This window comes from Megascapheus bottae, chromosome 14, assembly GCF_031878675.1.
Source record: "Megascapheus bottae isolate mThoBot1 chromosome 14, mThoBot2.hap1, whole genome shotgun sequence".
Lineage (NCBI taxonomy): Eukaryota > Metazoa > Chordata > Mammalia > Rodentia > Geomyidae > Megascapheus > Megascapheus bottae.
Genome location: NC_143522.1, coordinates 10,610,932 through 10,638,715, shown reverse-complemented (window position 1 = coordinate 10,638,715; position 27,784 = coordinate 10,610,932). Strand labels below are relative to the sequence as shown.

Below are 27,784 nucleotides of genomic sequence, written 5' to 3'. Positions count from 1 at the left end.
ATTCCTAGACTGGGGTCAGTTCCCATGTCAGGGCAGAGTTGTAAGGTTCAGAGGACTGACACATTGAATTCAGTACTCCCAAGCCTGGCCACCACAGTCACCTTTGGAAACAGATTCCTGGATCCTGTTCAGATCTCTTGAGTGTAGCCTAAGTGAGCTGGGTCACCAGTTACCTAAAGCCACACGGCTTGTGATGGCAGCTATAGGACTAGAACCCAAGTCTTCTCACCATCACAGGCGTTACTTCTTAAGGTCCAAGTGTCCTTGGAGCCTTCGGTCCTGGGAAGTGAGGCTTATACTGGATACAAGACCAAGTGCTGAATGGAGCTCTTATCCCACAGACCGCGAATCCATCGAATTATGTTAGTTTTCTAACATAAGGAAAGCTTAAAAGTTTTAATTTCCAGAGTGGGCAGACTCAGCTAAAATATACCACTTGTTCTGAGATGGCCTGTACCTCCTGTCCCTGTCGTTGGTGTTAGGCAGGATTTCAGAGGTCTCTGGGACTACCCTTACCTATTTGGTAGACTTTTCTCTTCATAACTTAGAAAAATGGCTTGCATTTCTCCCTGGTTTACAACAATCTTGGTTCCTTCCCTCCTTCCCTCTTTCCCTCCTTTCGTCCCTCTCTCCTTTGCTCTTCTTCCTTTCTTCCACTCTTCTTCCCTCCTTTCTCCCTCCTTTCTTCCTCCTTCCTTTTCCTATCCCTTCCTTCCTCACTCTTTTTATACTATTTTTTAACAGCTTTGTTGAAATATGATTAACGTACCATACAATTCTCTTATTCAAACGTACACCAATGCGTTTAACTACATTCAGAGTTGCACAAATATCACCATCAATTTTAGAACATTTCACCCTCCCCAAAGGAGAGTTTATCCATAAGCAATGACTTTTTATACCATCCTCCCCCAATCTTGTCAGCTTTAGACAATTAATCTATTTTTTGTCCCTACAGATTTGTCTGAATGTTGTCTCTGGATATTCTATATAAATTAAATCCTACAATATGAGTCTTACATGACTGGCTTCTCTCATTTTGTGTGTTTACTGGATTCATCCATGTTGTAGCAGAACCAGTACTTTATTACTTTTTATTGCCAGATGATATTTCATTGTGTATATATACCACATTTTGTTTACCCATTTATCAATTATTTCCATTTGTGTGTTAATATGAATAATGTTGTTATAAAAACACTGGTGTTCCAGTTTTTATATGGTCATATTCTTTCATGTTTCTTGGGTTCACCTGGGAGTGAATTATTGAGTTGTATGGTGACTTTGACTTGAAGTTTAAAATTTTGAGAAAATGCTGGATTGTTTTCCAAAGTGGCTGCAGCATTTTATATTCCCACTATTTTCCATTCTATTATTCTTGTGTTGTAGTAAACCTCCAGTTTCTCCATTGATATTTATTATTAGCATCCTGCTGGGTGCACAGTAGAGTTTCATTGTAGGGTTACTTTATTTATTATTATTAACCCCAGTGAATAATAATGTTTATTTTGGGTACTTGCTGTTTATTGGTATATTTTCTTGGGAGAAACATCTATTGAGAACTTTTGCCCATCTTTTATTTATTTAACTTTTTATATTACTAGGCCTTAAGTTCTGTATGTATCCTAGATATAAGTACTGGTCGGTTATCTGATTATCAAGTATTTCCTCTCAATCTTGAGTTTCATTATCTTTATTGATGGTATCTTTTCTTTTGATGAAGCCCTGTTTATCCATTTTTTGTTGTTGTTGCTGGTATTTTGAAGTTATCTCTAAAAAATATTGACTGTTCCAAAGAACATGAAGACTTATCCTGATGTTTCCTTCTAAGTGTTTTATATCATCAGCTCTTTGATGTTTTTTGAGTTAATTTTTGTGTGTGGCATAAGATATATTCTTCAACTTTGATTTAATTTTCTTATCACCATTCATTGAGGAGACCATACTTCTCCCAATGGAATTGTTTTGGTGTTCTTGTTAAAAACCAATTGATGTGGGGAGGGGAATGGAGACACAAACATGAGAAGGGGTATCAATGTGTGAGAAGTAATGCACCCACTACCTGACGAATGTAACTGTAACCCCTCTATACATTATCCTGACAATAATAATAGAAAAAAATTGGCTGGAGATGTAGGTGTTTATTCCTAGATACTCATGTCTACCCTCACCCTGACTACAGTGCAAGTGGCTAGACTGGGTTTGTCTGGGACCATCTTGCCACATGGTGGGTGGTAGGGGAAGGTGAAGCAGCCGTCTCCCAGGTGATGAGCGTGCCTTAATCCCTGGAGACAAGGGCAGGGACTTGGATGATAGGTTCCTAAACCTATCAGTACACTGCCTGGAACTCCAATTTCCTGCCCCCTGACCTGACCCTATTTAGGCCTGCACCAGCTCATGTCTCTGTGTTCTTGTCCTGTCTCTTGTCTCCTGGCATTTCTCCAGTCACCATGATGTCTCACTTTAGCTCTCCATTGGAGCTGAATTGGTTTGTGTGTGTTGTTTTGTTCATTCTTTCCTCTCTGGCCTTCATGATTCCTAACAGTGTTGAGTGTATTTGCTGGCAGCTGGTCTTTAAGACAGGAGTCCGCCATGCATTGACTTTTTTTTTTTTTTTTTTTTTTGCCAGTCCTGTGCTTGAGCTCAGGGGCTGAGCACTGTCCTTGGATTTTCTCAAGGCTAGAGCTCTACCACTTGAGCCTCAGCACCACTTCCAGCTTTCACTGGTCTTATAATACTGTGAAGTTCAACTTCTCAAAATTTGGCTTCTCTGTTTTCTCGCCATACCACACTGTCACTGTATCATAATTTTGACATATTTCTATTGTCTTTCTATTTTTTTATGTACACCATGCAGCATACATACCCACACAGGCTGGAATATGGCTGAGGACACAGGAGGAGAGGAAGATCCACGGAAGCACATAACATGGAAAAGCAGGGAATCTAGTCGTTAACTTTTGTCCTGCCATAACTGTGTGACCTCATATCAAAACACTTGACCTCATATTAAAAAAATCACCTGAATACAGGCTCTGAGCCAATTGGTGATTAAAAGAATGTAGTGTTCAATTCTAATAGTGTCCAGGTATGAGAAATTCCATCTAGGCAAAGTCTACCATGGGATTTAATAACAAAGCACTCATGTACTTTCCCTCACTTGGCACTGAAGAACCAGGCATGAGCCATACAAGATGATTCTGGATTATTCTGTCATGCCAGAAAGCAATGGCATTATCAGACATGATGATCAAGATCACACCTCAAGGACTCAGGCACTCCCTGGCCAAAGATAGAGCACTTTGAACATCAATAAGAATAAGATACATGATGGATCTAAATGCATCAAATATTTTTAAATTCTTGCTTTCATAATGTTGCTTTAAAAGATCCTAATTCATGCAGCATATGAATTTTGAGATTTCTAGAAGACTCCCAGGTTATATGTGGCTTGGTTGTCAGAGCTTCCCCACTCTTCCTGGGTCCCTGTGTCCCAGAGGCTGTGTTCTAGCAGATGCTGCTAGAACACAGGGAAGGGGCTAGGGAAGGGGCTTTGACTCCAGAGCTATGCACCCCACCAGAGCTGCACCAAGCTCTGCCTGCAGAGTAAATAATGCCTTCCTCTGATAAGCACCACTGCTTATGCAACAATGTCACCACCACCAAAATTCAAGGCAGAGAACAATTCTATCACCAGGAGATCTCCCCTTATGCTCTCTTCTTAACTCTCAGCTATGCACCATTGCATCCCTTTGTTTCCAAGTCAGAAGCTTCTATTAGATGAATAAAGCATGCATCCTCACAATCTATAGCTTCTGGGGGTCACATGCTTTCTTCAACAGGGGTTTGCAGATTTCGGGAGGTTGGAAAGGTGACTTTGCTGAAGAAATGTGGTCTATAGGCCCGAGGAGCTGGGGTGGCAGCTGAGACCTGCACTCCAGGCCTCCAGCCCTCTCTGCTCTTCTGGGCCTCCATTTCTTTCTAGATATAAAGAAAATATTCAGGAACACACTACCTACACCTGCCACAGTGCTCTGGGCTAAGTGAGAGATGCCAGACTCAAAGGTTACTTACTGTATGATTCCCTTTATGTGGCTTTCTAAAAAAGGTGAAACTACTTCATCAGAAAACAGATCGATAGCTGCCAGGAATGGAGAGGTAGAAAAAGTGATTTACCTAGGAAGGGGTCTGAGAGAACATTTTGGGGGTGGTCTGCTTGTGCTCTCTCTTGATTTGTGGCTGTTCCATCATTGTCTAAATTCTTCAAAATTGATGACACTAGCTGTAAAAGGGATGGATTTTATTATAGGTAAATTACAGTTCAGTCAACACACACACAAAGATGTTTCAGATGCAGTCATGTGGCTCAATGGGTGGAGTGTTCAGCCTAGCAAGTACAAAGCCTGGAGTTCAAGCCCAAAAAGAGAAGTGTGCTTCACACACGTACACAGTTGGATCAGAAAGATCCCAGCTGCTCCTCTCAGAGCTGATGCAGTGATTCTTCCCCGAGGCCTCGTTTGCAACTCCCACACCCCTTTCCCACTCACAGCAACAGCTTCCCACCTTAGAAAGAGGGAAAATAGGTTTCAGGAAAGAGGCCTTTCCCAGTCTGAGTGTTTGGCCTTTTTCTGAGTATGACTTCAGAATTGATATACCAGCGAGGCAAAGGTAGGACAAAGGGGGCTTGATAGAGAATATAGATCGCTTTATTTATTTCTTTATTTATGTCAGTACTGGGCCTTGAATTCCAGGCCCTTAGCTTTTTCACTCAAGGGTTTTTCACCTCCTGCTTTTTGCTGGTTAATTAGAGCCTGGAACTGGCTTTGAACCACAGTGGTTCTCAAATCTCAGCCTCCTGAGTAGCTAGGATTATAGGCATGAGCCATTGATGTCAAGCTAGAATTCTACTGTTTAGATTTTCATTAGGGTCTGAAGGTAGGGTCCTTGGCATTCTACTGGACTGTCACTGAGGCTGATTGCTGGGACATTAAGGCCATCCAGGGACACCAGGCCCTTACCAGAAGAGGGGCTCGTCACGGGCAGAGGGGTTGCTGTCTGAACAACCCACAGAGCCCATGGCCTCTGGCTGCTGGGAAGGGTCAGGCCTCTAGATAGGGGTGAGTCATTGTTTGGAATGGATTTGTAAGCATCAGTCTACCTTCTTCAACTCCCAAGCCTGACTCACATCTAGCCCTAGCTAATACCTACACTGGTTTTAGAGAGCACTTTTTACATAGCGACACAAGCCAACCCTTGTATGTTTGTTCTCAGCCACTGCATGTTTTTGAAATTCTTATTTTCTAAATGAAGAGACAAATGCTCAGACCAACAGTGTGTGTGTGGCTCAGTCTCGGCAATCAAGGGCTGCTTCTTCGTGTTGTCAGCTGAAACAAGCCAGACCTGGACAAGGAAGGTCCACCGTTCTGCTGAGAACAGAGCAGGAGCAATCAGACGGCCAGTTGTGTTCTAGATGGAGTTCACACCAGCTGCACCCCCCCCCCCAGGCCTGTTGAAATTAACCAGACCCATGCTGGGGGCTGGGGGCCCACACCTATATCTCTAGCTACTCAAGAGGCTGAGATTGGAGGATCTCAGTTTGAAGCCAGCCTGGGCAGGAAAGTCCTTGAGATTTTTATTTCCAATAAACTACTCCCTTCCCACCCCCTTACCCCCAAAAAGCCAGGAGAGCTGTGGCTCTTTTTGTTCTTGAACAAAAAGAAACTCAAGGATAATCCCTAGGACTGGCGCGCTCTCTCTCTCTCTCTCTCTCTCTCTCTCTCTCTCTCTCTCTCTCTCTCTCTCTCTCTCTCTCTCTCTCTCTCTCTCAAAATAAAATAACATAAAATAAATTAACCATACCCCACCCACAACCTCTGTTTGGCCAAAGGAACCTTTCTTTCGGAGTCTGGGACAGATCCTAGAAATCCCTTTGCAGATGCAAAAGGGCTGGAGGCAGGAGAAGTAGGCATTGAAATGTCCGATGTTCCCATGGGTGCTCTTGCTAAGGTGGGCAGGCTTCCGGAACATGCACTGGGCAGAGCTCTGTGGGCCCAGGCAGGGCTGTACTCATCTGATGGATGCCTGTGTGTTTGCAGATATTGCCTACCTGGAGAAAAGTCCAAGGATCAGAGACACCATGGGAGGCCCCTCAGCCCTTAGGGACTGGAATTGATAGACAACTGGAAGCTAGGCGCATACACCTGTTTCACTCAGTATCTCCAAGTGTCCAGTGATGGAGGGGTGAGGGGCAGGCAGTCAGGGCAGTGTTTGGACAGCCTCGGATGGGTACAGCTCTTAGAGTTCAGTAGTACGTCCAAGCCTCTACTTCTATCTCGAACCTAAAGGCAGATCTCTGTCCTTGGTCTGTAGAATTGTGTGCATGCACAGTGACAGCTTGATAGATGAAGATACTGGAAATAAACCAGATGGCCGGCTGGGGAGGAGGGGCTCCAGGTTCCCTGGAGGGGTTGGCTGTAACTGAGGAGGACAGGAAAGCATGGCTCTTGTGTTTGGGCCAGGATCTGATGGTGTGCGCCTCACTGGGTATAGAGACCCCCATCAGAGATAGGTGTCAGAGATGGGTGGGACCTGGATTTTGACCTGTAAGGCAGAAAATCCACCTCAAGGAGACAGGTGGCCCTGGGGTAAAGAGCCGAGTTGGTTTCCATCCAGATGTGACTGAGACATTTTTTTTTTACCTTGGAGAATGAAAAGTCTGCCACTGAAACATGTAGCTGGGTGCCAGCCCTGTCATCAGTCGATGGTCCTTTTGACTTTGTTCTCATTCTCCTCTCATCAGCCCGACTCTGAGTCCTGCTGCTTCGACATTAGCAGAGAATGAGATTGTCACTCAGGAAACCAAGACTGCCTGTAAGGAGCACCCGCTGTAGACTTCAGACTTCAGTCTTGGGGCTTTATTCAAAAGGGTTTCAAAACAGTCCCTGGGCTTTTCACCTGAGCCCAGAGGGGCACAGAGATCACGCAGCCAAGGACACCCTGACAGCCCCTCAGGGCCTTTAGTCTTTGGGTGACACTGCTGAGGTGGCTTTTCTGAGCTGTTTGGCATCCTTAGGAGAGAGAAAGAGTTGTCCACTCCATCTCCCTGTTACAATAGGGTAAAAAGGGCAGAGAAAAGTGTGTGTGGGGGGGAGGGCATTAGGGAGTGAGGAGAAGTGGTAGGTTTGTTTTTGTTTCATTCTTTTCCCCTAGAAGTAAATCCTGCACCAAAGAGTCACACAGAGCTGCCTGGGTTGTAGTGGATTCAAGTCATTTATTTATTTTTTTTGACTGTTATTAGCATGTTTGGTTCTGGGGTCCAATTCCCCCAATTCCAGAAAAATAAACTAATGAGAACCACATGCACTATGAGAAGACCATTCTGACGTGTCCGTGATCATGCGGTGAGTGCGCCTAGATATGGGTCAGGAGTCCTTCTCATGAGCAGGGCCTCCCCTCCCCCACACAGCGGACAGCAGCTGCCATGGAGCCCTCGCTGAGGTGGGGAGAGTGCAGAGCCCCTGTCTTTTGGACCCTGTGCATTGAGGGCTCTGGGGCCCTTATTGCTACATTTGCTACTTTATGACCCCCAGCTCTTGCCCAGGGGATGTCTTATCACTGGGTGGCACTAATGAGTAGGTTGCTGGCATCTGCTGTTGCCATGGTTACATGAGCACAGGTCTCTGTTCAGAGGGTCCTGTGGTGAGTTATGAGTTATTTATTTGGCCACTGTTTGATTATTCCACAGTCCATATTCATCTCAGCCAGATTTCCTTCTTTCCCCAGCCCAGATCTTCCCAGATCTCCTGGAATTTACTGGAACACTTCCTCGCCCACCCCCAATACATTGTGCATGGCCTAAACACCAGCAACCTTCAGTCCTTCCCACCTTCTGGGAAGGTGTCTTGGGGGTGGTTTTGAAGCACATGCAAGTAAAGCTGAGTGGGAGGGATCAATTTCCAGAAGGAGCAGGGGAGCAGGTTCCCGGTTCGGCATCCTGTTGGTGAGGTAGTTTGAACATACCAGGAATCCTGCCAGAGAAAAACCCCAGAGTGTGTCCCCAAGTGTCGACCTAATCCACACGGAAACTTCAAAGTTACAAGAGGCTCTTCTGGGGGGTGCTGGCCGGCTACTTAGCTATTCAGCAGTGGGGAGCTTGGAATAAAGGCTCAGCCAACTGCACAGACAGCCGGGACCCATTTTATTCCTGAGGCACCACAATGCCTTTTCAGGAGAGCAAAGCTGATATGGAACATTCTAGAAAATCAGGAGGCTTCTCTTCAGCCTGGAGAATTCAAGCTTCCTTGGTGCTATTAGGCAGTCTGCCAGTAGTATTTTTCTCATACATGGAAAACATTTCAGCCAATTGCCCCGAGGCTAGTGTAGCTCTCGCCTGGGAGGGAGGGTTCGATGGTTACCTGCTAAGACTTCCCTGGTGTTTTAGCTATGACACTGCCAAACTGATTCTTGTCTTGTGAGCCCTCAGGGAGGAGGCATTTGGGACCCAGAGACCATACCTAGTTAGGGGAGTCATCTGGTTTTAGTGGGAATATGATAGAAGAATCTATTCTGCTAAAGAGCTGTCTTCAAACATTTAAGCTCATGTATAGTTTTAGATTGGGCCAATGGAGAGCTGGCCAAGTCCCAGTTTTCTAAATCTTTGTGTTACCAGGTCTTCATGGTAGATGGACCAACACGGTCAGGGCCACCTCATTCTACCTTCTTTTCTGCAGCTCCTTTGCTTGCTCTACTAAGGAACAGACAGTAGTGGTCGCAGGACTCTGCTTGCCTCTGTTGTGGGCTGCAGATGAGGGGATTATTGCTTTGGGTTTGAATCTGTGGGATCTCTCCTTACCTCTGTTGAGTCTGCTGACCCTGCCCTTCTCTCTGGATGTCTTGAGAAATGTTTGGAGGCCTTGACACTGTTCTACCTCAGAGCCTCAGGCCACCTGACTCTGGGCAGGCTCTTTGAGGAGCCCCATGGGAAGGTTTATTCTCAAGCCAGCATTGATCAGGAGCAGCCAAGAATTTAGGGGACAATGAGGCATTGTCATGGGCAGGTTGTGTGTACAGCCTGGCTTAGGATGCTCTCCACTTGGGGTGAGAGCGTCAGGAGGCATCCATGCCCCTTGCTAGGAATAATATGGCGGTGCCTCTGGCTTGAGAACAGCTTTTGCACATACCCAGTGTCTCCAAGTCAGTGTACCCTGGGACCCCTTGCCAGAGAAAGGGGGAGGTTTTCTTTGGGCAATATTGGACGTAGATAAACTTGGGATACAATTTTGTTCTAAAATGAAAGTTTGTATGGAGTGGCAGGGAATAAAAAAACAAAAGGTAAAGAGGTGTCAAAAGACCCAAAAGACCCCAGGAATGTCTACAAAATACCAGGCTTGGTGCTGAATCTGTGTCCACCAAAAATGGCTGCCTTTGGAAACATTCGCTACTTTCCTCTAGAAACTATGAAATACGGTGTCATTAATCCATAAAGAAACAACGGTAATGAAGATGTACTCCCCAGAGTGGCTCCCTTGTAAGGGATGAGAGGCTGGTGGAAGTAGGCACAGAAAGGACTCAGAAATGGGGGTGGGAAGATGGCCCATGAAACACCTGGGAAGCCAGGACTGCAAACAACCATTTGAGCCTTTGGTCACCTTGCGGTGAATTTGCCCGCATGGGTAAAGAAACACCATGGGTCACTTGTTTCCTTCTCTGTGCTCTGTTTATATACTCTCAAGGGAGATTGTTCACCTATAGCCAAAAATAGATCAAAGGAAGCTAGCAGGTGGAAAAGGGGTGTGAGTGTCTCAAAACCAGCTCTGTCCCAGGGGCTTCTGGGTATCACAGTAATAATGACAATGACAGTATCAGCTACCATTTGCTAAGCACCTACTACGTGTCTGGCACCTGACTTGGTGCTTCACATAAATGATCTCACAGCCAAGTTGGCAAATAGTCATTTTCACACACACACACACACACACACACACACACACACACACACACACACAGAGGGAACCGAGGGATTTTTTTGCAATGTTTGTGCTGTCCTAGATGATAAGCTTTACTTAATGGGGTGCTTCAGCTGAGCCCTCAGATCAAAACTGGGAATGGGGCCTTGTGACCCTGCCATTGGCACACTGTCCTCTCCCTCGGCTCCAGGCACAATGGAGACAGAAAGGGCCTGGATGTGCCTGGAAGGATGCCAGCATGGGGAGGAAGGCACAGCTAGCTCTGCGATCTGCCACCCAGCTACCTCCCACGCACAGGGCGGCCGGAGGGCAGAATCCCAGTGGCCTTGCATTCATGACCCTGTGTATTTTGAGTAAAATAGGAGGAACAAACCAAAGGGGTTGAAAGAAAGAAGGAAAGAAGGAAAGAAAGAAAGAAAAAACCCAGCATAGGAAGAAGGAATCATTTTTAGGAAGATGTCATCAGCTGCTAAAAGGCATGCTGTCATCTCTACTCCTGTATCCTTAAGTGGACATTTGACAGGACCCAACGGTGCTCTATGGGGAACCTCTCCAAAACTTGCTCTTCAAAAGGGGGTGGAAAGAGCTGGAGGCAACATTTCCTTCGTGCTGAAGATGTGATTGGGACGTTTCATATGAAAGCATTGCTGGCACTGGCTGGTTGTACCCGGATGGTCACGGAGAGGGGAGCGGGGAGGAGGGTGGCGGTGGGCTCGGCGGCTCTGTTTATGATGTGCACTGTGTGTACATCAGAGGGAGGGCTGGCAGCTGCTGCATAATACTGCGTGTGTCAAGGACCCCATCCGCCCTCTCAAGTTTGCCCAAAGTCATGATTCCCCCAGACTGCCAGAGGGATGAGGAAAATAAGAATGTATTCTCAAGTGACAGTCACACAGGAATCCCAGGAGACAATCTGGCTCCAGATCCAGTTAGAAACGAGGCCTTTGAGAGAAGGAGAATTGGTGCACAACTGGACAAAGAAGAGATCCTGGCAACAAGGCTCTCTCCAGGCTGCCCAGTGCAGTGGATTCCCTTTCTGGTCTCTCCATTCACTCCACCATGGCTCCCCACTTTTGCCCTCCGTGGCCCTCACTCTTTCTCCTTCACAGTGACCAAATCTCCCCGCAAGGAAGCTCTGTCTGCCGATGTAGAACGTCGCCGGCCACCCGGATGCTCTGCAGGCCCAGGCCCCGGCCCTGTGATGGGGACGGTCAGGAGGACTGCATCAGGCCGGTGAGGCGCTTGCCCGCCAGGGACTTTCCCTGCAGAGAGACAGCCGACACACACACACACACACACACACACACAGAGGGACAGAGACAGAGAGCCAGATAGGTGAATTAATTGTTGCATGGAACACAAAAGGCCAAATGACCAACCAACCCGATGACCATCTTGACATGGGATCTCTTGGTACAGAAGCACTAAGTGAGGGCAGTTACAGAAGCCAGGTCTGTAGGATCTGCACCCCATGTTGCAGGGGGCGGGGGGAGAGGAGTAGATGATGGTGTGCTTCTGTAATTCTTTGAAGTATAGATGTCTTACTTACCAAAACCCTGGCATTTAAACGCTTAGAACATCTCTTAATGCTTTAGTCTGTTCCTGAACATGGTTTTCCACGGGTTGAGGAGACAAAGGTGGGTTCTGGAGGATTGAGGCCAGAGAGGATGGATTGAACCAAATAGCGGGATGACTAAGGATCTGACAGGTTAGAAACCAAGGGATTCACCAGCCTTGGGAATGCTAAAGACCTGTGAATCCTGCTTGGTAGATGCACAGGCTTTGGGTCCTCTTGGTGACAGTTGCTGGGTCTGTGAAAGTGATGGGGGCATTTGCTGAGGCCCTGAGTCACTAGGGGCCCCAGAGAGGTGCCATCCTGCTGTTCCTTATGATTTTTACACCTGGGCTGTGGCACTCAGAGGCCAAGTTTGATGACTCCATGCTAGGGAGTCTGCAAGCTCTTGACTTATAACCAGCGTGACTATATTCTTAAAAAACTACACAATCAGGTGGCCCAGGCATGAGTCCCAGAGGTCCTAGATCTGTTCCTAGACCAGTCATCTCTACCCTCTGGAGAGGTTGTTGAGAGCCCCCTCTGATCTGGGAATGGATTTGACACTAGACAAAGGGAGTAAGGAAGGAGGAAGATGAATGAGGTGCAGTAGCTCTGCTTATTTCCCTGACATAGGCTGTACCTATTTTTTTTTTGTTCACCCTTTTAGAAATCCATATCATTGGGCAGGGGTCTAGAGGAGAGTGTGGCTGGGCCCAAGCAGATTGATCATCGTGTCTGGGAAAACACTCAAAGCCATCATGCTATTGACAGCAGGTCAGTGACACCATTGCCATCTGAAGAGGTAGCAGACAATCTCCCTGCAGCAAGGATGGGGATTGGAGGGAGATTGCGAGGGCCAGCAGTTCCTCACGTTCATTTCCAGTGAGTATGGGGGCTCTGCTTGTTTACTAGGCTTGGCTGTGTGTCAGTTGGATGTAATTAAAAAAATTGATCTGGTTTGTAAACCTTGGTAGAGTACTCAATAAACCCAGTGATTGATGAATTGATGGATAAAGGGTATCTAATAAATGAGCAACACAGACTTGTGTTTAGTTGGATGCAGAACAATTGTGTCATTTGGCTTAGATCCCCCAGGGAGGGAAATGGCCAGTCTGACTAAGGTTTCTGATGGCCTGGATTGGGCGTGTCTAGAAAAACAATTGCTTTCAGGAGCTCTTGGAAAGTGTGTGTCTACCTCCCTTTCTTTTCTCCTTTCTTTTAAATTCCTAGTCACTAGCAAGACAAAGCATTTTCATTAAGCCTCTTATGTTTAAAAGAAATACATACATGCACACACACAAATCTCTCACCAACAATCTTATCTGAATCTTCAGATCATCTTAGCCTGCAGCAAGGTATGTTACATCAGGCTAAGAATTTTTTTAATCAGATTTTTTTTTTTAAGTCCTAGAGGAATCCTGTATCAGTCTTTGAGACTTTTGAACAGAATGGCCAACTCACTCGTTTAGCTCATGGTAGGTGCTTTAGTAGCTTTAGAAGACAGAGGCTGGCCTTCAAGTCTTCCTCTCCAGCCCTAGATTTTACCTCAGACTCCTAGCTATTGCTCTTGCAAGCATCTAAGGGTGTTTTTTAGGCCCAAGGAAGCATGGGATTGTGTGTGTGTGTGTGTGTGTGTGTGTGTGAGAGAGAGAGAGAGAGAGAGAGAGAGAGAGAGAGAGAGAGAGAGAGGTCCTTGACCCTGTACATACAAGAGCTTCCTCTCCTCTCTTACTCATGTCTACTCCTACTTCCATGAAAGGCACAAAAGAATCCTGCTTTTATCTTGGGCACTGCCTGTTATTATAGTCATTATATACCTAATACTAGCTCCTCCCTTTCCTTCCACTCCTCTCTCACCAGAACCACACATCATACGTTGTGTATCCAAATATCTATGTTGTGGGTTGCTTTATGAGGTAACTTAGCCGATAAGGAAAAGAAATTTTACTTAGCAGATACAGAAAAAAAAAAAAAATCAAGGAACCTGAATAAGAGTCCATTGTCAAGGTAGATGTTTAAAGTCCAGAAACAGAAGGAAAGGTTTACCAATAGACCAGATCCTCATTATAGTTCCTCATTAGTGAAGACATTTTGGCTGAGAAGAGTGGTAGGTTGAGGGAGGGCAGGAGATTTACTTTTGGAGGATTAATCTAGGTGAATTTGGCCTTAAGGCATCTCCACCTTCAGGCCCTCACAGTTCGAAGAAAAAAAAAATAAAGCAACCAGGCTGGACTTGGAGAAGCTAATTAATCTTCTCCCGCAGAGACGTTGCCCTCAGCCTCACTGCTCTGACTCCACAGACCTGTGGCCAGCCTGCAAGTGCCTGCTTCCCTCCCAGTTGCTTTCATTTTCAGGCACTTCAGGGCAGGAGAAAGCAGCTGATCAGCCTGAGGGTGATTCCTGGGATCCTTCCCAACCTCAAGACCTTCCAGGTGGTGTTCTTGGCTTTAAAATCTCCTCCCCTCCCCCCACTGCTGAGCTCATGCATTTACCAAATGCCAGTTCTGCTGCTAAAGATGGGGGGGGGTCATGGAGGTTGAGGGTGGCTGTGGAAGCAGCTCAACCCAGCTGCAATCCAACTGCTACACCATGACCTCCTGGGTGAGCAAGGACGACGGGAAGATGGTTAATCATGCAGGACACAGGCATGGCTAGATGCCTGGCCTAGGGCTTTGGGGGAAAGAGATCCTGCAATCCCACTGGCTCAGCAGCAGTCTGTCTTCTGAAGAGCTGAGGCTCCTGCAGCGTTCAGGGATCAAAGTGAAATCTCCGAGCAGATACAACTTGTGCTTAGAGATGAGCTGCCCCAAAGGATATCCGCCTTGGGCTTGCAGGCAGCTCTCATGCCTAGAGACAAGAGAGTTCCAGCCGGCATCCTCTCTTCCTCTCTCCTGCCATCCCTGGCTCCAGTTTGATTTGGAAGGAAGCCCTCCATAAGGGGAGTGGTCATTCCACCTGTGCTTGGCACTCGCCTGGTTACAGGGTTGTTTTTTCTTTTCTTTCCCCCCCCCCCTCCAGCATGCAAATGTATGATGTTCCTCAGTGCTGGTCAGTTGGGAACAGCCCAGAGTGCCAAGGAACAGAAGCCAGCTCAGCCCGAGGCCTTGGCATAGCTGAGTAAAAGCAGCTGAGGTAGTTGAAAATGCTATTAGCAGGCAGCCTTTGTTCAAGTGGAAAAATATACCGTGATTAAGAACTGAGCTGTCGAAGGTACATTCCAGACATCAGAGCTTTGCATACAGACAAAGCGTTTTTCACCTTCAAGACATTTGGCCAAATGTAATCCATTAGAAGTTGCGATCCTTCCATTTCACGGGCCAAGGGCTGAGTGCTCGGTTCACAAACACCCACACATTCAATTCCCACCCTCCACTCTGACTGATCACTTCAAACTCTGGGGTCATCTCGATGACCAGAAGCCTGGAAGAAGGTGCTGATGGGGGTCCTTTGTTTCTGGGAGGAAACACACAAAAAGAATTGCTTTCTTTTGTGCAGTGCTTCAAGAAAAGTCAACATGCTGCTGGACATGCTGTGGGTCTGTTCATTGCACTTCCGGATATTAATCAACCAAGCATGCGCAATCTGGGTTACCAGGAGCTTTTGCCACTTACTTACCTGGGAGACTGATGCTAAACTCATTGGCTGAGAGGAAGGCTGTGGCCCCAGGGATGGGGGGGTGCGGTGTCTGATGGCCTACTGGGGACAGCAGAACCAAGTGCTAGGGACTCAGGGAGGATTCTGAGGGACTACAGATATTTGTCATGCTTGTGGGATTTTCTACTTTTGATTTTTCCAGATAGCCTAAAAATAAAAGGTCATAGATCTGAAGGGCATTAAGTCTAATTCTAGGCTGCTATGGAGATAGAAATTAACTGTGGTTGCCTCTGGGAACTGTCTGGGAAGAAATATGAAGGTAGGAACATGGTCAAATTTGTTGAATCGTCTATGTCAGATCTGTACATTTCATTCTATATAATTAGGCCTCAAAAGAGACCAAGTTAGTGGAGGGGCACCTTAGCAGTTACATCCTTATTGATTTCCACTTCTGGGTCCCACCTTTGCCTTTGGATACATTCAATGCTTCCTCTCCTCTGAGAGAAACCTAGAGCCCACAGCTAGGGGTAGTGAAACTCTCCACAGAACTTAGAGATGAACATAGAACTTTGTTTTTAGCCTCCATTGACTCAAACCATTTCCTTGGATGAGATAAACAGGCATTTTCATTCCTGCTAATGGGGGGAAAAGAAGTAGTTTCCTAAGCTGGGCACTAGTGGCTCATATCTGTTACTCAGGAGGTTGAGTTCTGAGGATCATAGTTCCAAACCATCTCGGGCAGGAAAGTGTGTGAGACTCTTACCTACACTAAAGTACAAAAAAAAAAAAAAGCCTCAAGTGGTAGAGTGCTAGCTTTGAGCAAATGAGCTCAGATGTCCAAGCCTTGAGTTCAAGCCCTATGGCTGACCAAAAACAAAATAAACCAGTAACAACCCCACAGAAATAACACTCATTCCAAAGGAATTTGAAGATCCATGTTGCTCAGATGTACAGAGGACATATATGTGTGGCACTGCAGACCTGGGGAGAGAGTTGCCAACAAGAGCAGTCAGGAATTCAGGAGCAGAGCAGAAAGGTAAGACATCCTGACTCGGGGTCAAGATGGGGAGTGCAGAAGTGGAGAATCTGTCTAAGGCATCAGGTGATACCTAGGGATAGTGCTCCTGGCATGCCTTTTCCTTGGAGCAAGGCAAAGGAATGATTTTCATAGGGAGTCAGTCATGTTTGAGAATGATGAGAGATTGACACCTGTTTGGGGTGGTTTAAGGGTATTAAAAACTCTGGTTCTTAACAGGATGGTAGGGGATAGTAAGAAGTTAAAACAGAGTGGTTTAAAATACTTTCTACTCTTTATTTTTCATCCCATTCTACTCCAAGCACATGAGAGGGGAAACCCAGATAATGGGCTGAATTACGGACTATATGGCACTAATCTGTAGCTGAGCCAGGCAAGAACAGCTTGAGAAAGAGGAGAGAATATTTCTGGCTCTCATCTTTGAAAGGGAATTGGGGAAGGGCCCTCTGGCAAAATGCATTCCTAGTCTCTATTCCTCCAGGGGCTGGACCAAACTTTCTGATCTCTCTCAGGAGCCGAGGGCATTTTATTTGGTTTTAAAATATTCTCTTTATTCAAGTTTTTTTTTATAAGAAGACATGCCAAAAACATAAAATGCCCATTTTTTAAAATCAAGAGATAGGTGAAACTCTAATTAATAACAGAATTCATTGGCTAAAAAAAATCAATATACACTCACATAGGCTCAAACCTAAATCTGTTTTTAAAAAAATAAAGATGAGGATCAAAGTAGAAATCATGGAATTTTTGGAAACTATCTACCATCATCATCATCATCTTTCTAATGGTATCCACAGCTAGGTTTTGCCATTGGAACTGTGGGAATATGGCGTTACCCCAGAAGTCTTATTATCTGAAAATGGCACTGGCACCCTTCTTCGCAGGGTCAGATACCTTACTCTACCTTCCAGAGATTTTTAAAAAAAAATTCTTTCAGTTTCAAAGAACTGACTCACTAACCATCTTATCTGGACTAATGTAGAAGGACCACCTATCACCTGATAGTTCATGGCTTTTCACCTTGAATTGCTTATCCTCTCCAACTTATCCATATCTCATATCCCTCCCTTTGCAAATGTTCTCCTCTTCCAGTTCTCTTCTTGATGGTGGAAGGGCAAGGAGGAGTCACATCGTCAGAGGATGACCGAGTAGCTGGAGTGTATCACTAAACATGGCAAACACTTGCAAAAATGTACAACATCCTTACCAGTCATTTACCATTCTTTTAACCCCTTCTAATGGGTGAGAAAACACTCAACTCAGAGCGAAGGTAACTTGCCTGAGGGCAGGCAGCTGCTCGGTGGAACTGGTTGGCCTCCTGAGCTAGACACAGTCACAAGGCTATGACTGTCAAGGCACATGGAAACTCTGAGGAATTAGGGACTCCTCCATCCCTACCTACTGTGTTCCAGTGCTCCAATCAGTGAAGGGTCATTTTTTTTTTCTACAAGTCTGAAAAAGAAACTTCAGTCCTTGAGGCCATGTTAGGCAGTTTCTTCCCTGCGCAGGGGCTTTCACCTCATCCCATTTGGGAACGCTATGACAGGGAAGGGCCCTCTCTGCGCTGCACTTGGGCTCTTGTGACTAGGGTGGGCTGGTGTATTCAGGTTCACCCCAGTGTCTGCTGGCCAGGTGAAGCCACCATTCTGTTTGTGACCCTTTGTTACCAGTGTTGGGGCCTCAGCACTCTCCTCCAGTGACTGTCTCAGGGAGAACAGAAACAGGTGGGACATTTGCCTTTCTAATGTGGGCCAGGCAGAGTGGCCTTACTCCAGTTAGAATCCACCCATTGTAAGTGATTTGTAGAGCAACTAATTTGGTCAGGCTGGAGAAGTCCCTGGTGGGTTGGTGCTCTTGGATTTTGAGTCCTGCCCTACTCAGCCTCATCTCGCAGGCTTACCACAGAATGCACAACTTCTGCTTGTCATTTCTGGTGAGAGGTGGAAAAGCTCTCCTCATAGTCATTCTCCAGCTGTGCTAGGACAAATCTGGAAGCAGGCAGGGCTGCTGGGAGTGATGAGGGCTCAGCAGCTGAGCCCTACATTGGTGGCAGAACGCCCAGGCACAGACTCGCAGCATCTTTTCCAACTTGTGCGTTTCCATTACCCCTGCTGCTCTGGATCCCCATAGAGTGGAAATATCCCCTTTTTCAAATGGATCTCTCACTTTTTCTACCTCTCCTCCAATTGAACAACTCTGAAGCAATTTCTCCACTTGGGGCTGGATCTTCTTGGTGGCCTCAGGACTGGAGTGTCTATGAGAGAGGATTCTGCTCACAAAGCTTCTCCATAGCATGTCTGTCTGGGGCTCACACAATGACTTCCTCTGCTTTCTTTTTCCTCCCTAAATATACTTGGGTATCTAAGCTCTGGTTTACTCCAAATTAGGCAAAGGCCACAAGATTCAAGGAAGGAGGGATGTGACTGTGTTGCTATTGGCAACAACTCAATGTACATGTTTTTTCCCACCACAGCTAGGAAGTTCAAGTAACCCTTGACTTCAACTACTGGAAAGGGTATGCAACTAGAATTTAGTCATTCAATATCATGGACAAAACAGCAAAAGAAGAAGCCACTTGTCTGGCAGCAGGGGATTCTCCTGGGGACCTCACTTCATCTCCTGAAGGGCACTAATCTCCTGCAAAAATATACCTTTATTGGGGATCCTGATTAAGCTAGCGACCCAGACAGAGGCTCGAAGGTATAGGCAATTGACTTGTTGACCTGTCCGCTGTGCCCCCGGCCCCAAAGGCACAACAACTCAGTAAATGTCCATGTGCCTTTGGACACTGAAAAGAGGGTATCTTCCTCCCTGTCTTCCCAACCACCAGGGATGAAACTCAGCAGGCTACAGATGAAGAAGCAGTTTTCAAGAATTGCCTGGAGAGAAACCTGGGTCACTAGAATTCCTATAGAGAACTTTCCCACTCCCTCTTTCCTAGCGTCTTTCCACATGTTGTCAGAGGCGTTGGGTTCCCATGGGACTGTGGATAGGCGTCTCCCCATCTTCCTTCTCCCCTCCTCCGCCCCCCGTGGTCTAGAATGTAGAAAAGTGAGACTTGATGGGACTTGGCCCTGGGCCCATGAAGGAAGGGTAAGGAAATTCTTCACAGGAAGAGAAAACCTAGGGATGCTGCTGTTTGGATTTTGAAATGTCTTCAGAGGAAGTAGGTGTTTCTGACTCATTTTGCTACCTTAAGATGGCACTTGTGCATTGCCTCTAGGACTCATTTCTGAACCTTGAAGCTCTTTGTTTCTTAAGAAGGGAAAACTACTTGGGATACAAGAATGAGCAGGGGAAAAAATGGGGACATGAAGAAATAGATGCCAGTGATTGTCCATGGGGCCAGAACCACAGTGGTGGGAAGAGCTGATGTTCTAGACAGGCAGACCATCTCTGCTGGAGCTTGGAGCACCCTCTAACAATGCAGAAGGATCCCCAAGGTTAGAGAGTGTGCGCACGCCGGGATCACTCACCCACTGCTGGAAGGAAGCCACCTCGGGGGTGAAATGCAGCGGCCATTCTGACTCTGCGCCAGCAGCACTAGGCAATTGTGTTTGGGGAAGGGAAGCGAAGAATAACTTATCCAGCTGAAACCATGAAGACCTGTGGCTTTAGAGGTGCCCCTGCCCAGAAAACGCACACAGCTGCAGGGACATGCAATCCATGCACAGAGGCACATGCAGGTCTGCAGCAGATGGTAATGTTAGCACCATGCACTGAACATCTGGGCGAGGAGCAGGCAGGCAGCACATGCACCTAGGCATATACACACCTGTGTATATACACCCTTAGAGGCATGCTCATATAGCACACACTGACACAAGCATCTCATGTAAGATACACAAGCACCCACATGACTGGCTGTGGCATTGTACCATTTTCTACAATGCCAGTCTGACAAGGACTGCAAATTTAAAGGATTTGCCTTAAGCTGAGTCCCCCTACCCCCGCTGAGGTGGGAGAACCCCAAATAATTTGTGCATGTGGAAATGGCCTGGCCATTTCTGTTTCTATTAGTGTTATAAGCAATAGAAGCCTATGCCCCAGGGGTCTGGTTTATGGAGAGATTTCAAAGCATCCTCTGCTACTTGCTGCTGGCATCTTCGACAACTTTGCTGTGTAATAGGTAGTTAAAAAATAGAAACCGCTGTTTATCTAGCAGATAGAGCCACTGGACTTGGTGAAGTTGTATTGCTTAAGGAGGTTACAATAGGCAGATAGCCTAGAGGTGAGCATTCCCAAGAATGAGGCTCTATTATGCAGACAGCTACATTCAGAGTACTAAGCTTCACCTTATCTCCTGGGTAGAACCATTCCTGGCCTGATCCTTAGAGTCCTGAACCTTAGTAAGAGGCTAAATGCCAGGTTCTGGCAATGTAGACATTTTAACTGTGGTTCTTCAGTTCCATCCAGACTGACAAGACCAACAGCTCCCAGGGCTTCCTGGGAAGTATTCAGAGGCTGAGAGTGGTTAATGAGTATAAGCTGATCTGCTGGGTGCCCATTATCCCTCCCTCTACCAGGAAAGCAGAGAAACCAGTTCTCTAAGTTGTAATAATAGCTACCATGTGCTGGCCATGGTAATAAATGTGCATGGCACATATTATTATAGAAGTTGCCCACTTACCTTCCTACCCCTGTCATATGTAAAACAAGTACAATGGCACTTACCTTACAGAATATTGTTGGAAATTAAATATGATAATAAGCAGAGAACTAAGCAAATGACATTGCAAATAACATACTGATACAAATCATACTAGGAATTACATACATTGCAAACAGTATGCTAATCAACTATATATATATGTATATATATATTTGTACTTAATCTTATCTAGCTCTTATGAATGAGAAACCCAGGTTTAGTGGAGGTGCTTATGTCATATATGTAAATAGTAGTGCTTGAGTAGAAGCAAAGTCCATGTGAGGGCCACACCTTGTATGATAACACTGTGAGCTCCCAAACAGTGACAACTATTCCCATGGTGCCCTTTACTGTCATGTCCTGTGGAGTGTCAATGTAGGCCCATCACGATTTGGTCTACCCATCGGGCATGTGAGGGGCTTGTGCAAGGGAATTACATCTGAGTTACCTGCTTCTAACTCCGTTTACTTTTCCAGCATGTCTGTGCAGATCACCTTTAGTGGTTGGTGTATCACAGCCAGGTTTTTTGATATTTCACTTTTGGTAGCTGCTGTGGCTCAGTGACCACGCAGCTCCTTTCTCTTTAGAGACATAAGCAGCAGGTGACTGGTTAGAAAGAATAGTCTGGATGGTTCTGGCGAGGCAGCCAGTCACAAAAGGGTTCTCAAAGACCCTACGCTGTGCGGTCTGTAATCCCTGGGGAATATGGACATGAAGAGAACCCTGACACCAAACCTGGATGAAGCTGCCAAAGTACAGTTTAGTGTCTCTGCTACCTACCACCCAACCCATACTCCTTCCTGGTGGTCTTCTCATAGTGTCTTAGGGACCTAGAGAATTCATTCAGAAAAGTATGATGGAGAGCTAGAAAATAATGGGCTTTGAAGTTACACTGGTCCTGAGGAAATCTCCATCAAGTATATAACCACTGGATTTTGATCATTCCCATGTGTTTAGGGTCGACTCATTTACATATTTAGAGTTATGGATGACCTGGAACCTTTTAGTATCATCCAGAACAAGATGTTTGCCTATAACTCTTGCTGTAGATTGCAAGGTTGAGCTGCACCTGGAATGGAATGTTTCATCTCTATTTTTTCAGTAGAATCTGCTATCATACGAAGACCATGCTATCTGTCCTTGCCTGAGTATCTGTTCCATTAAACAAGGGGTTCCATGTACTGCAATCTTGGTACAGGAGAGAAAGGCAGAATGATTTCCACCCCTGTGAATAAATCCCCGGGTCTCTGTATTTATTTCTCCCCAACCTCAATGCCAGGCTGACAGACCAACTGCACCTGACAAGTTTTAAAGAAATGTCTAGGAGAAAAGAGTAACCCTTGACTTTGCCTTACTAAAAATATCTTACTAAAACTTTGCTGACTCTACTAAGATTCCTATGTTTAATGAGAGGCCTCAATGAATTTGAAGAGAGGAGAAGAAAAAAAAGCCATAAGCTGTAATCACCATAATTATACAATCCTACGATGAGTTGAAAGCAGCCCTGGTGAAGCCTAAGAGAGGAGGGAGCGTCATCTGTGATCAGATTGGTTTTGAGGATGGCTGAATAGAATGTGACTTGAAAGCTCTTCCTTCTCTTCCCTGGAGCTAGATCTAAGATGATTCCCCACAAGGCAGAGCTCATGAGATGGGGCAGCAGGGTGGGTAGTTTCTCTAGAGCTGGAGGCCTCCGGGAGCATGTTCTGTTCCTGGCCTGGCAAGGTGCTGTGAGCTTGTCCATTTGGATTCTCTCTGGAAGTGGATTTGCTTTATCATCTTTTCTGCTTTCAGCAAAGCATCTGACCAGATGGGAACTATGGCTAGCCAAGCTTCCTCCAGCCTGGGCCAGAGCAGCCTATGTTCATGGACACTGTACCCTAGCCTGGGACTGTGTCTTCCGTTTACTGACGTCTTTTTGAAGCATTCAGGGGACATAGCCCGTTGCTCAGGGCTTAGCCGTAGCAGCAGTAAATAGTGTGTGGGTGTGGGGGGGGGCATGGATGATACATGAAGGGCAGTAATTCCCTTTCTTGACTGTTTCCTTTCCTTTGCTTCCAGTATGCCATTGTCTGGCTTTTTCTTCCTCAAGACAGAGTGTCTAATGTGATTCTCTGTATTTTGCCCCCTCCAGTCTTAGCAAAATCCCTTCATATGATCCACTCTCCTTTCCCACAACATATTTATAAACCACTGAATGATACAAAGATCCATTTAAAACATTTAATAGAATTTCTGTGGGAAGAGATTTGAGAATGGCTTCTAAGTCTTAAGTCCCCCTGCAACACACTGCTCCTTGAGGTTCCAAATTCTACCCTTGGTTAGTGACTACTGCCAGAATACTGTCCAGTACAGTGACCCTCCCTAAATCCCTCAAGCTTTGCCCTCTGGAACAATCTAGAATTCCTTATCCTAAAAGACAAATGGAGATAGAGCACATGATAGATATCAAATCTGCTTGATCTTCATCTATTCTAGTCTCTTCTGTGATGGCCAACAAGGTCATTCCTTACTCCAGTTATTCTATTTTTTCTTTTTTGCATCAGTCATGGGGCTTGAACACTGTGCCTGGGCCCTGTCCTCTGAGCTCTTCAGCTCAAGGCTACCGCCTTACCCCTGAGCCTGGGCATGGTCCCTGAGCTCTTCTGGAGGCTACCGCCCTACTCCTGAAAAAAACAAAACACTTTCGGTTTTCTAGTGGTTAATTGGAGATAATAGTTTCAATCTTTAGTACCTCGGCTGGCTTTAAACCAAGATCCTCAGATCTGAGCCTCCTGAGTAGCTAGGATTACAAGTGTGAGCCACCACGCCCAGCTCCAGTTACTCTTTTCTAAATTTTCTCCAGCCTGTGAAAATCCTGGATAAGATATAGAAGCTGAGAACCAAGACTTTACATGTAGCCTTGAGCACACAAAGCAATGGAATGAGTGTCTCTTCTTGGAATGTTCTTACTTTATCATATTCTAAATTTGTCTCTTTATTTTTGTGCTAATACTGGGTCTTGAGCATGGGGCCTTTAATTTTTACTTGGCTTTTTTGCTCAAGGACAGAGCTATACCACTTGAGCCATAATTCTATTTTCAGGTTTCTCTTGGATTTATCTGACCAGACTGACTTCAAACTGCAATTCTTAGATCTTCCTGAGTATATAGGATTGTACCTATTTGCCACCAGTGCCTGGCTAATGTAGGAATCTCTTTTAAAAAGTGTGTGTTAAGCTGGCACGGTGGTTCACGCTCATAATCCTAGCTAATCAGGAGGCTGAAACCTGAGGATCAAGGTTTAAAGCCAGCCTGGGCACTAAAGTCCATGAGACTCTTATCTCCAATTAGCCACTAGAAAACAGGAAGTGGCATTGGGGCTCAAGGATTAGGGTGGTAGCCTTGAGCTGAAGAGCTCAGGGACAGCACCCAGGCTCAGAATTCAAGTCCTATGACTGACCTAAAAAAATAAATAAAGGTGTGTGCTTACATTCTCCTTTTGCAGCTATTGCACTTGTAGTAAACCATAGCTCTTCAATTTAAAAAAAAAAAAACCAAAACGCAAAACTTAAATGATAGATTAGGCTACAAACAACCATCCTCAGGTGTGAAATTTATTTCAGATAAATACTTTCCATCTGGCTAATTTTTATCTATCTGCTCTTCACCACCATCTAGCTGAAGAGAGCGACTTTCTGAATACAACTCAATATCTACCAAATGAGCAACACCTTTCAAGATCCATAGACCTTGGAATATGGTTGGTAGCTTGTACTGTCATTTAAGTCACTGACCAAGGGTATTTGAAAGGCCAGGGCCATGGCTATGGACCTTCTGTGTGTCCTGATTGACACAGGCTGGTTACTCCCCTCTGACTAGCCACTAAGCACTGTGAATGCACTTGCTTTACTTATCTATGTTGCAGGAACACATATTATTTTCAACCTTATTGTGCTCAACAAGGAATACAGTTGTTAGGGTCACTTCCTGTAGTAAGGTCGGCAAGGGGCTATGGAAAGCTCCTGCCAGATGTGGCACCAATGAAGCTACCTCTGTTCCTATTTGATCATGATTAGAGTCACTACTTGGGCTCTACTGTTGCTGGGCTCCCTCCCTAATCCCCCTCTCATTTTTCAAACCATTAAGAAGCCCCTGAGTAAATTCCCAAGTACCTATCTCTCCTTGGCTTTCTGGAAGATATCACAATACAGGAAGTGCCACTGCTCTGAGCTCAGTGTCCCACTGAACCAATAGGCTACAGAGCAGCATGGTTCAGATGGTCAGATCTCCTCCCAGAGTGCTGGGCTTTCCTAAGACTCATTAGCTGTGTTAACAAAGGGAAGCATCCCAGGAAGTCATTTGTGGGCAACTCCATGAGAGTCTTTCTTTTTAGCCTTTCAGAACCTTTGACTTGGAGCTTTCTGATTTCTCTTTCAATTCTTCAGTTTGGACAATAGGCAGAGGTAGGTCTTTTCTCCTTGACCTTGACATTGGTACTGTGGTCCCTTTCTCCAGGATCTGCTATTACAAAGCCTGCAAACACATGGTAGCATCTCCCTTTGTCAGTCTTTTTTCATGCTGGGCTCCCCTGACGGGTCTGGGTTGGGTTTTGTCATCTGCAGAGATGGGCGTCCAGAATGGTCGCCTTTCCTGCTGTTTCTCCTGCATTGCACTCTCATTCACCTCCAACCTCCACCAACTCACTGGACAGATGGAAAGCCACGTGACTCCCTTGTGGCTGGAGGGGGGACAGGTGCCAGAATCTGACTGCACAAGTGACAAAGAGCAGACTGAAATGCCACCACGCATCAGCCACAGTTAAAAGGAGAGCTCCTTCTAGAAGGCTGTGTTTCCTGAGAGGGGGTGGGGAGAAGGCAGCACGATGGCATGGACTGCAGGTCACCTCCCAAAATAGATCTTTGCCTGGCACACCCACACAGCTTACCCCCAGCCTTCCTCACCAGGAGAATGCCAGGGACAGGATTTGGATCTGAATCAGAGCCTGTAAACACACAGCTGTGCCTTTCTGACTTGGAGGAATTTGATTTCAGTTGACTGAGTGGCACACTGGGGTCTGGGCAAAGCAGGAGTGGATCTGAGTGGGAGAAAGAAGGTGCGGGGGGGGGGGGGGGCTGGCAAGGGAGCCTCACCAAGCCTTGCTCACCCCATGTGTCAAGAGGCAGAATCATGGAGTTTTTCCTGAGTGGGCACTGAGTAGGGAGGGCATGTTGCTGTCCTCAGCTTAAAACATCAGCAGCTACAGCTGGAGCAACTCCTTCTGAGAGGCATAGCAGGGGCTAGGATCCTGTTTCCTCAAAATGACAACCAAACTCTAACCCTTTTGAGGAATAGAAATCTCCCCCCACCCCCCTCACCCATCCTGCCAGGGAGCATTTTTGTCAAGATCTTTCTATACTCCATGCAGATTCTGTTGTTTCATGTTTTATAGCTTGTTTCTAAATAACTGACTTTTACATTTTCCTTTTCCAGCTACAAAGCACTCATAGTAAATTGGCTTCCCCATGGAGCCCGGATAGAGAGAGACAGAAAGGGAGGAGACATCTCCTACCCTTAGCCCCCACGAGGACAGTACTGTCTCCTCTTACCCCTTATCTCCTCTCCCCATCCCTGGGACAGGAGCACCAACAGGAACACTCCCCAGGTTTCCTAGGGAGCAGGAAGTGTGGGAGCAGCAGTGGAGCCATAGTGATGGCTCTCAAATGCTTACATTTTATTCCTTCCTGTACTCACAGCCCCAGAGATCCCACCCTGTGGGGGTGATTCACTGCGGGCAGCAATGGCGAGACCCCCAGCTGACCTTGACATCCCCTTCAGGACACACACTAGATCCAGGACACACATCCAGATCAGCAGTGTGAGGACTGCAGAGCTGGAAAGACTGACAAGGTGCTGTCACTCTTCTAGAGCTTTGTGACTCTCTTCTTTTCTGCCCTCCAGCTCCTCACAGTGGAGGAGGGAGTCCTGGATGACTGAGTGGGCCTGTCCTGTAGGGGAGGGAAAGCCTAAGACTCTCAGTTCTTCTGCCAGCATCTGCCTAGGCTTTGTAAACATCTCCAACTCACTTCTCTCCATGGTATATTTCCCAGCCTTTTGAGGCTGGCAGCCACTTCTGAATCAGGTAGCTAATTGGGCAGGAAGGCAGCTCCCTCTAATTCTTAGGAATGACTCATATAACTCACGAATCCCACAACCAAGAGAGGCACAGACACACAGAACAACAATGGCTAGAAGAGACTAGAGATTATCTAGTCCAAGTCATTATATAGAAAGGGGGGAAAAATCAGGTGTCAGATAGGGCTGGGTGGTTTGCCTGAGAGCACACAGCTAGCAAGAAGTAAGAGCCATTGTGAATGGGGGACTGCAGAGGCTGAGTGGTTCAGACTCTGGGGAAGTTCTTAGTGCACAAGAGAGGCAGGCTTTCCTACTTCACGCCCCTCCCCAAATATCACTATGGAAGAACACCTCCAGCTCTAGCCAAGCCTAGGGGTTCACTATAGCTGGACATATAGGAGAGGCTAATATCTGTGACCTAGTGATCTCAGTGGTGTTGAGTCTTCTGTCATCAAAACTAAACCCATGGAAAACATTTTAGTCAATGGTCCCTTGCTGGAGGCCTGAAAAGGTTTTTGGGCAAAGGTCCAAGCCCGCCAGGCTCTGCTGAGTCTAAGTATTTGAAAACTCATTTCACTGGGGTTTCATGGCTGTTCCCTGCAAAATGCTGAGGTGTGGGGGGACACCTCCTGGGGAAGGATCTGCTATTTCTGGGTTCATTACCCTAGCAGACAATCTTCTCAAAAAACGTCAGTGTTCTACTTCCTGCTGGTACAGCCAGAGGAGTTGTGGTCTCTTCCTGTAGAGCGGCTGGGGTGGGGTGGGGGGATGAACTGTTGACCTCTGGCTCTCAGAATTTCCTTGGCTTTCTCTTAGGGGCCAGGAAGAAGGGGGTGGGGTGGCAGCTGCTTCTCCCTGCTTCATCTCCATCTG

The 27,784-nt window shown here is 46.3% G+C and overlaps 1 protein-coding gene across 2 annotated transcripts in view; it reads right to left on the bottom strand.

Annotated features, from left to right (window-relative positions):
• Positions 1–9,357: 9,357 nt before the first annotated feature.
• Positions 9,358–27,784, bottom strand: part of Rgs6 (regulator of G protein signaling 6) — a 430,841-nt gene continuing 412,414 nt past the window's right edge. The window contains exons 18-19 of one of the 2 annotated variants that reach the window (XM_090344408.1): positions 19,627–19,693; positions 9,358–11,227 (exon numbers count right to left, since the gene is read on the bottom strand). In XM_090344408.1, the coding sequence (XP_090200534.1) occupies positions 11,055–11,227; positions 19,627–19,693 (240 nt within the window). In that variant the 3' untranslated portion in view covers positions 9,358–11,054. The remainder of the gene's footprint in view (positions 11,228–19,626; positions 19,694–27,784) is intronic. The other variant, XM_090344407.1, reaches the window with a different exon arrangement.